Raw genomic sequence first — 13,229 nt, 5'->3', positions numbered from 1 at the left:
TAAAACTCACTTCATTTAAAATCATAGGCTAAAAAGATTTTTATCCTTAAACATAGCTCCTAAACCATAGATAAGTCCCAACGTACACAGAACCTGTTTTGAGTTTTGGTTTCGTAGGGCGAGGGAATGCAAAACACAGCATTTTAACTGGCACTTACCCCGTCTGTATTTCTGAAAGCTGAATGCTGAAAGCCTCTTCCTTACCTGGATTAAGCAACTTCTGCTGGCTTTGGGCTGCTCATATGTCATTACACACATATCTGGTCTCTTAACGTAGCACTGACTTCCAAAGCTACCCAGAGACTTGTGAGTCATCTAATGTACACCCACATATCCACAGCTGCTTCCACAGCGACAGGTGGCTGGAGCAGAGAAGCTCCTGTACACATCCCTTCCTGCAGTTCTTCTATAGTCCTGGTGGCCCAGCACATTTATGGCAAGTCCTGGTCAATAACACTGACTTGAAATCCAGTTTGTGCTCCTGGAGGGGCCCTCAACAACCAACTTTTATGATGCGTGTTTCTTTTGCTCTGTGCTGAAAAAAAAAGATTGCTATAACAGGTATCAGCTACTTTATATTGGGTTGCATGCTAGCTGCAGAGCTACTTCTCTCCAGGAACTCCAGTCCTGCAAAATGTTATATACACCTATACGTATACATATGTATGTGCGTGTGTAAAATGTTATATACATGTGTATATATGTAAAATGTTATGTATAAAAAATGTTATATGCACATGTACATAAGTGAATACTCACACTCAAAAGAGTAGTTTAAGCAAAGCAAAGGAGAAAATCTATGTGTATGGAATCAGACACATAATTTCAAAAATAGTACTTAAGTTCTTCAGTTCCCTTCACTTTAGTGGGTCATACAGAATGATAGAAAGTAGAAAGTATTGAACATAAAAGTGAATGGTGATACTGGAATACTTTGTGTGTTCTATATGGAGCCCTTTTGCATTTATTACTACAGATTAGCACCTGAACAATGAAATGCACACTGCTAATACCTCCAGCTGGTTTTACGTCAGTGTTACCATTCGAAAATCATAATTTTAAAAATAGCACACATATGCCTGCAAACAGTGAGTGGACACTAATGACTGGATCCTAATCTCTGCCCATCCATTTTCAATATCAAAATCCAAAACAGTTCAGTCAATGCTGAGGAAAAAAAAACCCGACTAAATTGACAGTAGAATTAGAATTAACTTTCATGTTATCTCTACCCCTCTTTTTTAAAGTCAGTTTCCCTAAAATAAGTGTGTTATATACATAAATCCTTAGTGTATTTTGCATATCCTTCAAAAAATGTCAATATGTTTTCAGGAAAATTGTATGCTTCATTCAAACAAAAAGTTATTGCCCATCTGGATAGGTCTGACAAAGTATTTTATTCTTTCCCATTTTCACCTCAGGTTCAATGCCTCTTGCACTTCTAATTAAAAAAAATTAAAAATACCAACATTGTCCTTTCAAATATTACTTAATCTAACACTTCACACATGAAACATGTTTTCTCTTACAGAAATTAGATTCTACCATGGGGCATTAAAATGTAACAGACAGTTTTTTGTCTTGAATTAATTCATGCTTAATCTCTGGGTTTGCATAAATTGTATCTAGAAACCATACACCACCAAATCTTTGGAGTGTTAAGTATCTGGAATTTATATGGAGGTCAGTGAATGTTCTAACATTCCTGTCTCTCTGAGAGAAGGATGAGGTCATCAGTTTGGAAAATCGTTATTGCTTACTGCACTTTATGGCATATTTCATATTTTTACTCTAGGTTTACATATGTGTTTATATTATACTTCATTGTCAAATTCATAAGGTGCAAAGAAAAGTTCATTGGTGAGGCTCACAGGAGGAAAAGCAAAAATATTGATTGTTTTTCTCTCATTTACTTAAAAGGCAATGCTTCTGGTATTATTCAGCAGTCTTTGGCTCGCTTTCCCCTTATAATTGTATCTGTTTCCCATTGTTAAAGATTCTTCATCCAGGCTAGTCTATTATTTCTGGAATTTGTAGAAAGGTTAGTGAGTCTCTGGAGTTGTGATTACTTTTTCTAGCTGACATTTATTGATCTCATTACTTTCATGCTCATATTTCAAAAAACTTTTTTTTACATTTTGTTACCATTTCAAAGATGACAGAAATGCTGCAGTGCTCACTGTATCAGAACTGTATATAATTAAAATTTGTACTCTGTGTTTCATCAGACATTCACTGTCAAAACCTCAGCATGTGCTGTTTATGAATTAGACTGTTATAATTAGAACACAAAATGATTGAAAAAATAGAGACCGAATTTCTATTTGAAACAAACATCTATTTTATTTCTGCACAGAAAACTGTGACATTTTTGGCCATAAGCAAGTTGCTAGATACCATACTATGGATGAAATCAGATGATATCCACACCTGTGCTGATGTCAGCAAGCTCATGAGACACTTAAGAACATTTTAGGAGATACCATGGGGGAGGTAGGAGATGTAAAATTTTTGTGCTGGCTTTTTGCTAGGAAGTGAATTTCACCTTTTGATTTTACTGAATATTTCCTATATTACTAATTATTAATGAAATTTCAGTGATTACAAGAGTATTATCAATTTTCTTCAAGGTACAAAGAAATTTTACTACTACTTGAATGGAAGTTACAGAATGCTTGAAATGTTTAAACCTACTAAGGAACAAAACTAGGCCATAATACACTCCGAGACCTCTTAGTATTCTTGTCTATTTTAGAGAAAGTATGTAGGTGTCAGTCTTAAAAAGAACTATTGCTTCTTAGACACCTAATAACATGAAGGACTTCTGAATTCCGGAGGATTCCAGCTGACAAATGCTACTGTCAGATTGAAATTTCTGCCGTGCCTTCCATATCTTTCTTTGTAAAGCCTTTTTAAAGGTTGTCTGCTGAAGTATTAATGTGGATAGATGATGAAATGCTGGCAACAGGTTATATACAGAACTAACAGGGTGATCTTGTGGTAGTGCATAGTAAATACTTCCATGGAAACATGAAGATCTGAGATAGCTTAGGTAGTATACTGGTTTAATGAGTATGAACATCTCAGACTCTAGTTCTGTACTGCTTTGCTGGAGACTGCTAAATCACCTCTCTGTCACTGAGCTCCCTAAAAAAATAGAATAAATTGTCACTTTGCTTCAGTGGAGAAAAAGAAAAACAGTACAGGAAATAAATTGGTATAGGTGTTGACATTTAAAGCATTTAAGAATATAGTTATATATTATTCCATTAATGTATGGACACCAGACAGAATTATAAATATATAAAATAATCCATATGCAATATGGATATATATTTATAAAAACTAATTATATAAGTATACAAAAATGCATGTTATTGCTGGAAGTTCAGCAGAACCTATATTCATTTATTTCTTCTCAAGTTATGCAAAAGAGTTGCTTTCTCCTTGTAATTTTTTATCTAAAGTGGCTTAGTGAACCACCACACTAAGTGGCCCTCTGCCCAGGGAAAGTATCTGCAGTCACTTGTCACTTATGATCAGGATGTATAGAGTTCCTAGATTAGTGATCTTTATCCAGCTTGTGTGACATCTCACAATTCCCCCTCAACAGTCTCTTTTCCCAAGCTGAATTCTCATTCACTTCATACAAAAACAATGCAACTTTTTCTCTGACAAATGTAACTTGAGAGTCCTTTATAAACTGTACATGATCTTATGACAATTAATAGGCTTCAATGGCTGAAGATGCAACCAGATTAAAAAATAACATATATGTGTTGACAGTCTATGGGTGCCTTATGGCAATACTCGTGCCAGACAAAAAGGGTGATACTAACTTACCAAGCTGAAATTGTCTATGGATATCATTGCAGGTGTGTATCAGCACACAGTGTGTGTAAGTATGTTCCCTGTGGCAATGTAAGATAGCAGATACTTTTGCAGATAATACTGAGAGAAAGGAGATGTCTTACTGTGAAGATGGAAAATTCTACGTGATGGAAGTTGCCTTCATCATTCCTTCGCAATGGGTGTCCTCTCCTGTTCCTAGGCTGTTTCGTTATAGTTGTCCTTGGAGCACTCCTTGAATTAAATGAGTATGAGTCGGAAAATGGATTGACAGCTGTGGTTATGTCAGTTATGGAAATTAATGTATCTGTGTCTGAAATATATGCTGCTAGCCTCTCTGGCTGTGGATATCTGTGGATATCATGGCTACCTATGGAGAGTTTAGACAATACTTTTTTTCTCTTTATATTATTTTAATAATATAAATTTAATTATTTAACTATTTAAATTTAATTATTTTAATTTAAAGATATCTGTTCTCCAGTTAATATTCAAGTCTGATTCCTAATAATAAAAATGCAATAACTTTACTCACCTTTTAGATATTAAGGTCACTAGCACATACAGTGCTGACCTAAGGAGATCAGTCTGATGACCATCAACAAGCAATGAAAAACATGAATCACCTCTCTTGTGGATGTTAAGCATATAATTAAAGTTTTGGTAGGATTTAGGGAAAAGAAAGTGTAAAAAAATTACAAGACTTGAAATGCAAACCATATTCTTTCTAGAAAGAGATTGATGTATTAAATATTTATGCAAACATAATAAATTAGCAAGTGTATGAAAACACTGCTACACCTACATCTCTTTTATACATCATCTTCCTGAAAGAAAGGATTTGCTTCTAAAACAGAATTGGCACTCTGCTATATATTTTTCATAATAGTGGCTACTTACCATTATTCTTTCTATATCCATCCTAATTTAAGTAAAGAATATAGCTAACAATAAGAAGAAACCAATGAATAGTATTTCTGCATAGAAAATGGAAGATATATTTACATCATTGGACACATACTCTGGAAGCACTGAGCTCTTATTAATATAGGGTCAATGTCTTATTTCTATTACCGATCTGTGAATTTAAGTGAATGGCATGTCCCACAACCTTCTGAAAACAACAGATCTATTGCATATTTTAAACTGATTATGAAATTGGTGGTTTTCCCCAATACCACCTATTAGTGTTCTTCTCTAGGACTGTGGTTACACTCTTGAGTAACTCTCACAAGAATTCCAATGGAAACATCGTATTTCTTTTTTAGTGATAAAGTATTACAGAGGTTCCTGAATGTCATATGAGAGATGTATCAAAGTAACATCAGAGTAAGATGAGTTATTTGAATTAGATTATTTTTCAACTATATGACTTTTTTAAAACCAGTGGTGCATAAGCCTATAAGGAAAGTAGGGCATGACTTACTGCTCTTCACTGATGTATACACACGCACTTGGGTTTGATCATGATAAAGATTGCTGTACTCGCTGGCTACACAAGCAAGCTGCAGACTATAAAGTGACTGTTCAGCACTTAGACGTTCCAAAAAGCTCCATCCAAAGTAGAACAGTGTCACTGATTCTGCATAGATTCAGTCATCAATGCTTTAAATGTATAAACTTTGACAGATTCAACTTTTCGGTAATAGAAAGCTGCTTACATAAGTGATTTGCAAGACTAATGTAACTACTATTTGGATTAAAATCCCAGTCAGCCTGGGATTAAAAATGTTTGGATAAGCAGTATAATGTTTACTTCACATGGAATAAAATAGGGCCGGTCTAAAATATCCTAAATTAATTAATGAAATAAAGACAGATATAATGAAGATTTTGCTTTTTTAATGAAAAAAATATAATTTTTTTTTTGAGATTCAGGGGAAAAAAGAGCAGATTTGAAATTGCCATTTCACTGAAAGCAAAACAAAAATGTATGCAGATCTGTTTACTTTGTATTTTTATATTCACCAGGATCAAACTTTATAAAATATTCTCCAAAATTTATGGTTCACTGAGAAAAAAATGAAAAATTCAGATTAAAAAAGAAATGTTAACTATTTCTAATATCTGGTTCTCATTTTCAAATAATTATGATTCTTTTGGGATATTAGGTGATCTATTCAAGTAGAATAACAGGACAACTAATGTAATAGTACATTTCAGGTTTGTTACATACATGAACATACCTAGCAGTTGAAATTTTCTAAAGAAACTGATTCTGTGGACATCAAAAAATTGTCATTAATGTCAGTGGAGCAGGAGTTCACTTTTTATGTGAACCCACAGGAATTAGCTGTAGCTAGGGACCAACAGAATGGAGAGGAGTTAGAGGCTGGGTGGATGAGTTAGAGGAACTGAGGGTGGAGGGACATGTAGTTCAGGCACTTATAATCCAAAGATCTGCATATATTGCCAGGACTTGATTTACAGCTTTAAAATCTCCTTTATGTCTGAAGAGAACATATACCATAGAGCTATTAAGACTTCGCTGTTATACATTAAGAACTTCATTGTGTGTTTTCATACCTGAATTGTCTTGCCAAGATGTTGATCTCCCTCCTCCACTCCCTCCCTACAGTGAAAAAGACCACCTGTAAAAATCACATCAGTATTAGAGTATGCTTTTACTGTAGGGTTCACTTGAGTTCTTCTGCATTGGAAAACATGTTAAACTAACTCAAGTGAAGAATAATCAGATTTTGAAACAGCACTCAAGCTGTGTGTATACACACCTCTGTTCTTGTTTGATAGTGAAACTAAGATTTCTAGAGGTGTAGTGCCAGAAGATGCTTTGCACTCTTTAAACTTTCTCATATCTGAAGGCATGGGGAGGGATGTCTTTGTTCTTTCTAGTCACAGAAAAGGGAAAGCATTTTAAGACTGGGACCCTTAAGCAGATCTAGTCTGTACCCACAGTGAAGAACACTTAGGTTAGCAGCTGGCAAATCATGCTAACTGTAGTTTTTACCTCTACAGCAGAGAATATCAGTATGATGGACTTTGTGTGCAGGTGGAACTCATATTAGGAGCGATACTTGAATTACAATTTAGATAAAATTCTTAATGCAGACAAGGTTTTACAGGTATGTCTACACAGTACTATCTAATGCTGCAAAGAAACATACGCATTAGCTCAACCATTAAAAGTAATATAACTGCATTAATATAGTTCTCTGATGCCTGATATGCAGACTATATTTATACCAGAACCAGCAGCCTTAGAGCTAGGCTGGTCATTTCATTTAGACACTGTATTGTGCAATGAGGACAATCCCTACAAAGAATATATAGAAAATTCTTCCAGATGTTTTTGGGGGACAATAAATGCTAAGCAGTCTTTATTAATGATAAACAAATGTGTAAACTGAGAGGATAGATGAACTGGAGAACACCTCATTTTCTAATCATCCTCTCTTAGTGACAGCTGACCTGCTTCTCCACTTCCTTGCATCTTGAAAAGCCACTAATACTTCTGCAAAGAAAGCATAATGTTCTGAAAGGTAGTATTTTACATCCACTGTGCTCAGTTGAAAATTACTTTATGAGATTTAAGGTAGTGAAGGATTGGACCCAGATGAAGCTACTAATAGTTAAGGCTCATATTTCTACATGATCTGTGATGAAAGAGAAGGAGGTGCAGCATCTCCAGAGACTTGGGGGAATGTTCAGGGAGTGATATAATTAATAACTAATCGTTCCATTTGACAACTCTTAATCTCATTTTCTCAGTCTTGTGTCCTACAGATTATTTATAAGTTAGATTGGTGGTCATAGTAACTATTCCCTTGAGTTTGCAAAGTGAAGTGAGCCTAAAATGACTTCTACTTTTCACAGCAGGGTCAATTGAGCACATCATCCTCCTCAGCAGGATAAAATGAATACTGTGCAGCCTACTCTGGGGTAAATAATTTCCCTTTCATACAGTCTTGGTAAATGAACTGTGGAAGACTGTAAGTTTAAGAAGGAAAGTACTGTCCCTTAGTCTACAGCAAAGCACTCACACAGTTTCAGTTTGTGCTGAACCTCCTCTAAAGGTGACAGGGCCCATCTGTCCACATAACTCCAACATGAAATCACATATCTCCATTGTATGCATATGGTGAGAGCCTTATGCACCCTCTCCCTCACCTTGTAACAGAACATTAGCTCTGTGGAGCAAAGGACTTTTTCAAGTCTTTTCACAACAGAAAAGGAACTGAGACCTCTGTGCAAGCTGTTGAGATGAGATGTAAATTGTCCTTCTGTTCTGAGAAACAACATCTGCATCACAGAGAAGTAAAAACAACCTTGGGAAGTTCGTTGCATTGCCAAAAAGGTGCTTCTCTTTACTTCCAGATACGTATTCAGTGCAGAGTCAGAAAGTTAAGCTGCAGACCAAAATCCAAAGTGAAATTAATACTTTTATCTTTAACAGGATTGCAGAGCAATTATTTCAGAAAGAACTTCCAGTTAAGGAAACATATATGCCAACAAAAATATATTTCAAGTCACTCACATAGCTGTGACTTGTAGGAGGAAACCATCATAAAAGCTCATTTTTGCCACCAAATTTACAGTGGATAACAGTTTTTTTCTTTTTAAGTATGGTAGTATAATTTCTCAAACTTTACTTTACAGTGCAATTTCTTGCTTCAGAAAAGTCTTCCAAAGGTCTTTTGTAGGCACTGTAGTGCTCCCAGGCTTCAAAGCCTGATCTGTAGTGATTCATGGGACTGTTTAATCTATGATCCACAACACCCTTTGGCAAGGAGTCCCACAGCTCAACCACACATTACGCAAAGAGCCAAGACCTTTTATTTATTTCACACATTGATATTAGCAGCTTAATTTGACCCCCACCTAACAGTTTTTTACATTGCAAAACATTGTATGATGGTTAACATAAGGATGTTCTTAATACGTTACTTCAAATACATTTGTAGTAATACATTACTACAAATAAATTTGTTTATTCCAAATTCAGATGTGTTTTGTTTTCTTTACAACACTGCATATTTATTAATAAAATACATAATAATATATTTATTTGTGTGTATGTATATATACATATAATAAAATTTAATATTTTATGTGAAACACTGTATACAACACTGTATACTAGGACTGTACAATGCTATTTTACATATACAGTCAAAAAATGACATTTGAATTGTCATGACCTTTTTATCTATATAGTTTATTGGATTGTGAGAGATTTTCCTTTCATTTACATTAAATTCATAGAAAGATAGCTCAAGAGGCCAAAGTTAGAAGGATTGTGGCTTATCAATTTCATTCACCAAATATCTGAAAGCATATTGTTTCACAGGATTAAATGAAAAAACTGAAACAATTCTTATCTGCAGTTTAAAGCAATCTACTTCGAAGAAATGAATGATCTGCAGGTGACTACTAAGGCCGTGTGATTTATTGATTTATTTTTATCGACTTAGCAAGCAGCAGAGCAGAGACAATACTTGTGACCTGAAGAGAAGAAGCTGAGTCTGCACAGGCGGGTCCGAGGTACATCACGCCTCTGTCTTGAAGAAGGGGAGAACACCCTAACCTGTTCCAGCTATTTAGTGGTGGAAGATTTTCATACCGAGGTAAATCATTTAGGTCGTAAATGACACCACGAACCTAAAATCACGAGCTTTCAGGGGGGACGATGGAGACAAACGCAGCCACAAGCCGGGGGTGTCCAGGCAGCCCGGACAGCTGCGCGCAGCCCCGTCGCAGTCCTGGGCCGGTCTGCGCTCCCAGCCGTCAGCGGGCACCGGCGCAGCGGTGCTTCCCGTCACCTCAGCTGGCTGCGGAGGGTCCGGGCGAGGGCCAGCCCGCGGGACAGCGGAGGGGAAGGGGGTAGAGTGGAGGGGATGCGGGGGACAGGTGGAAGCGCAGCCAGAGGCAGGCAGGGAAGGGACGTTACCTGCCAACACCGGAGGCGGGAAAGTTGGGCGAAGCGGACGAGGAGGGCGGTCAGCGCACCCTGCCGCTTTCCCCGTCCCGCTCCGCCCGAGGTTGCCGGCGGCGGCCGCCCCTTCTCCCCGCAGGGCGGGGGCCAGGTCCTCCTCCCCGCCGCCGCCCCCGCTCCGGCCCTACCCCTCCTCCGCCCCCTCGTACCGCCTCCCCCCCCCGCAGGCGGAGGTGAGCGAGGCGCGGCGCCGACTGCGGCGGCACGGCAGGAGTGGAGTGGGGCGGCGTGGATCCTGCGCGGCGCCCGTCGGCATCCACCACCCAGCCCGGCCCAGGGGAGAGCCATGGGGAGCAGCCGCCGCTCCAGCTGCCGCGGAGAAACTCCCCTCCGGATGTCGGCTGCCGGTGGCCTGGTCTGAGGAGGAGGAAGAGGAGGAGGAGGAGGGAGGGAGGAAGGGAAGGGGCCGTAGCAGCGGCGGACTGTGCAAGTTGTGCTCTGCCCTTCTTCTCGCCGGCCCGTCTCCCACCCGCGGAGCAGCATGCGGACTGGCCTCCGCGCTCCGTCAGATGTGCTCTGGCTGCCGCCGCTGCTGCCGCCTTCAGTGCATCCTGCTGCTGGCAGCGCTCACCCGGGCGCTGGATGAGACGGGAGCGGGGAGATCGCTGCTGCGGTTCCGCCCGCTCCTTCATGCGGGCTTCTGCTCCGGCGGGGCCAGCACCGCCGCCGCCGCGGAGGAGCCGGGCTGCCCTCCCTTCCCGCGCCCGCCCGCCCGGGGCGCCCGCATGGCGTGCTACCTGGTCATCAGCTCCCGGCACCTCAGCAACGGGCACTACCGCGGCATCAAAGGCGTCTTCAGGGGACCGCTCTGCAAGAAGGGCGCTCGCTCGCCGGTAACTGCCACCTCCTCGCTCCCTCCCTCACTTGCCCCCCGCACGGTAGGAGCGGTGCGGGCGGATGCCCACGCGGCGGGGCGGCCGGCGCGGCTGCGGGGGGCGCGGTGCGTGGGCTCCGGCTCGGTCCCGCTCTGCGGGGCGGCCGCGTGGGCGCTGCCTCGCCGGGCGGCTCGGAAAAGTTTCTCCGTCGGCGGCTGCCGGCGTGTGGCCGCGGGGAAGGGGCTGGGGGCGGTGCTGGCGCTCCGCGGTGGGGCGGGGGGGTTGCCGCTTAACTGGGGCTATCCGTGGACCGTGGCTCGGGCTCGTGCCCACGGAGAGGTTAATTTCTGACGCTTTGCAGGGAAGTTGGAGGCTGGTAGAGGGGAAGGCGCCGTGTCGGCTCCAGGTGTCGCGGTTTAGTACCTTGTCCAAGGTTTTGACGCGGCGGAGGAGGGAAGCGATCATCCTTCTGGTTTCGCCTGCAAAAAAATGCACTTGCGAGTTTGGCTGCGGCGTGTTGTGAACTACCTGTCGAGACCGATATCTAGGCAGAACACGCGTGAAGTTTGGGGCGGTCCTGCGGTGACTGCAGACCCGTTGAGCTACTGTAGACGGTCTTCGTGAGTCGCTAAAGGCGTTTCGTAGGGGCAAGTGGTTGTCCTGGGCTGCGTGGCGGGGTCTCCACCGAACCGGGGAGAGGGGCAGTGGGGTGCCGGGAGAGCCGCCGAGAGGAGGGCGCCCGGGCGCCGCCGAAGTCGCGCTGCCTTTCCTCCACCTCTCCGCCGTGTCATTGGTGTCACAACCGCGTCCGTAGTCTCGACTGGACTTTCCCTGTCACTGTGTCCGGTCTCGGTATGTGACATACGGAGGGGAACGGACCTGCCACCCACCCGTACCGGCACCAGTACCGGGGGCACCTTGAAACCACGGTGGGACTTTGGCAGTGCCGTGTTATGCCGCGTAGCACACCTGCGCTCTAAATACCTTTAGGAAACGAAAGTCTTTGCTTTCTGTTTCTTGACTTTCAATGACAGAAAGTGACAAATATTTCATTACACTTTCAAAATCCCTTCTGTGTTGTGCACCAGAACTCTGATAACACCTGCGGGTTCTTCCCCTGTACTGCTGTATCTGTCGCGAGCAATATAATACAACTGTGCCGCAGGTATCATCGAGTAGACAGTGGCTAAGCTGTGTTTGTGTTCTCTGACCCGTGGAGCTGATCCACCTTCGTGTGCGGAACCTCCCAAAATGCAGGAGACATTAACTGTACAAAATTAGATCCAAAAGAAAAGATGTTAAAGATCTAAAATGGGAACAGTCTTAACTGTAAATACTTTTTATTTAGTAGAACTTTAACAACTGATGTTCAAGTCAAGTAGTGTCAGAAATAAAAGAATATAATGCCCTGCAAATAGCATTACGTTCCAAATCCTTCACTTTACAATTTCTTTCCCTTTCTTTCTAACTACCTGCATAGGAGTATGCATACCACTCCTCTCAGTCTAAATACTTAATGAAATAAAATCGTCTGACTTCGCTAGTGAACCATCATTTTAAACATAGTCCTGTTACCAGGTGGGAGTAATTTTTGTTCATATGCAGGTAACAGAGAACAAGACCAAAAAAAAATTGTATGGATGTTTCTTATTACTTAAAGATGCATTTTTTAAAAAGGGTTTTGCTTTACGTTGAAGCATCTTAGCCAACTATCTGGGGTTTAGTGGAAAAGGAAAAAAAATTACAAAATTGAAAATAAACTCAAATCTCTTTCACTATATAGAAACATTCTTTCATGTGAGCTTTCCAGAGTTTGAAAAAAGTAGCAAGAGCACTTTGTATTGCTTTTCACTAAGACAGAACTACTTGTTTCTGAGATTCATATGACCAGGAGTTGGTATGCTTTATATGTTTTGGGACCATTTCTATATAAAGAACTGAATTTTAGCAATCCTTAGCTTTCATTCCAAATTCTTGAGGGAAAACTTTCATTTGTCTACACACATTTCTTTTTCTTCTTTTCTTTATTTTTGCCTTTTTTAGTGGCTACCCTTTGCAGCTAGTCAGGCTTTTGAGGTCATAGGTTGAGCCCTGTGGAGAGGAAGTATTGGGCAGCTCGTGGGGGTAAAGGTGCTTGATAATGTTTAAACTGAGTAATTTTAGCTCTATAACTCTTTTATGTGTTTTATATTTAGGATTTACTACTGGTTTATATATGATATTTTCCTATTTTGATACAGCAGTCCAGACTTTAGGAGATAAATAAGGGATGCTTAGTTGACAAAGAGAATAGTTTGCTATTAAACACTGAAAGCAGTGAGTAATCTGTATGTGCCTACAACTTTATGACTTTCCAGATGATATCCTTCTTGCCTATCAGTGTGCATAAAGTTGGGAACAGTGAACAGCAGACAACACCATCCTGATACATTTTTGCATTATGGATGTGGGAGTCATGCATATTGAAATTTCGTATTGACTGAGGTGGTAAAATTGTTTTAAGCATGAAAAATGCCCCACACAATGCAAACAAACCCTCCAACTATTGAGTTAAACTTGGGACCACTTCTTATGCATCAGAGGGAAGTCTTAAGCAAGCGGCCTTTATTTGT

The 13,229-nt window shown here is 40.9% G+C and overlaps 1 protein-coding gene and 1 long non-coding RNA gene across 3 annotated transcripts in view; one reads left to right on the top strand and one right to left on the bottom strand.

Moving 5' to 3' along the window:
* Positions 1–3,048: 3,048 nt before the first annotated feature.
* LOC135425671 (uncharacterized) lies at positions 3,049–9,973 on the bottom strand. The gene is made up of 3 exons (XR_010435693.1): positions 6,376–9,973; positions 3,975–4,083; positions 3,049–3,147 (listed from the first exon to the last, which is right to left on the bottom strand). It is a non-coding gene; the product is annotated as an uncharacterized LOC135425671 (long non-coding RNA).
* Positions 9,974–10,030: 57 nt separating this feature from the next.
* Positions 10,031–13,229, top strand: part of ZNF804B (zinc finger protein 804B) — a 231,313-nt gene continuing 228,114 nt past the window's right edge. The window contains exon 1 of one of the 2 annotated variants that reach the window (XM_064678198.1): positions 10,031–10,635. In XM_064678198.1, the coding sequence (XP_064534268.1) occupies positions 10,312–10,635 (324 nt within the window). In that variant the 5' untranslated portion in view covers positions 10,031–10,311. Of the gene's footprint in view, positions 10,681–13,229 lie in introns of both variants that reach the window. The other variant, XM_064678188.1, reaches the window with a different exon arrangement.

The sequence above is a fragment of the Pseudopipra pipra genome, chromosome 1 (genome assembly GCF_036250125.1).
Source record: "Pseudopipra pipra isolate bDixPip1 chromosome 1, bDixPip1.hap1, whole genome shotgun sequence".
Taxonomy (NCBI): Eukaryota; Metazoa; Chordata; class Aves; order Passeriformes; family Pipridae; genus Pseudopipra; species Pseudopipra pipra.
Note: the sequence above shows the minus strand (reverse complement) of the source record. Positions and strands in the feature narration are given on the sequence as shown.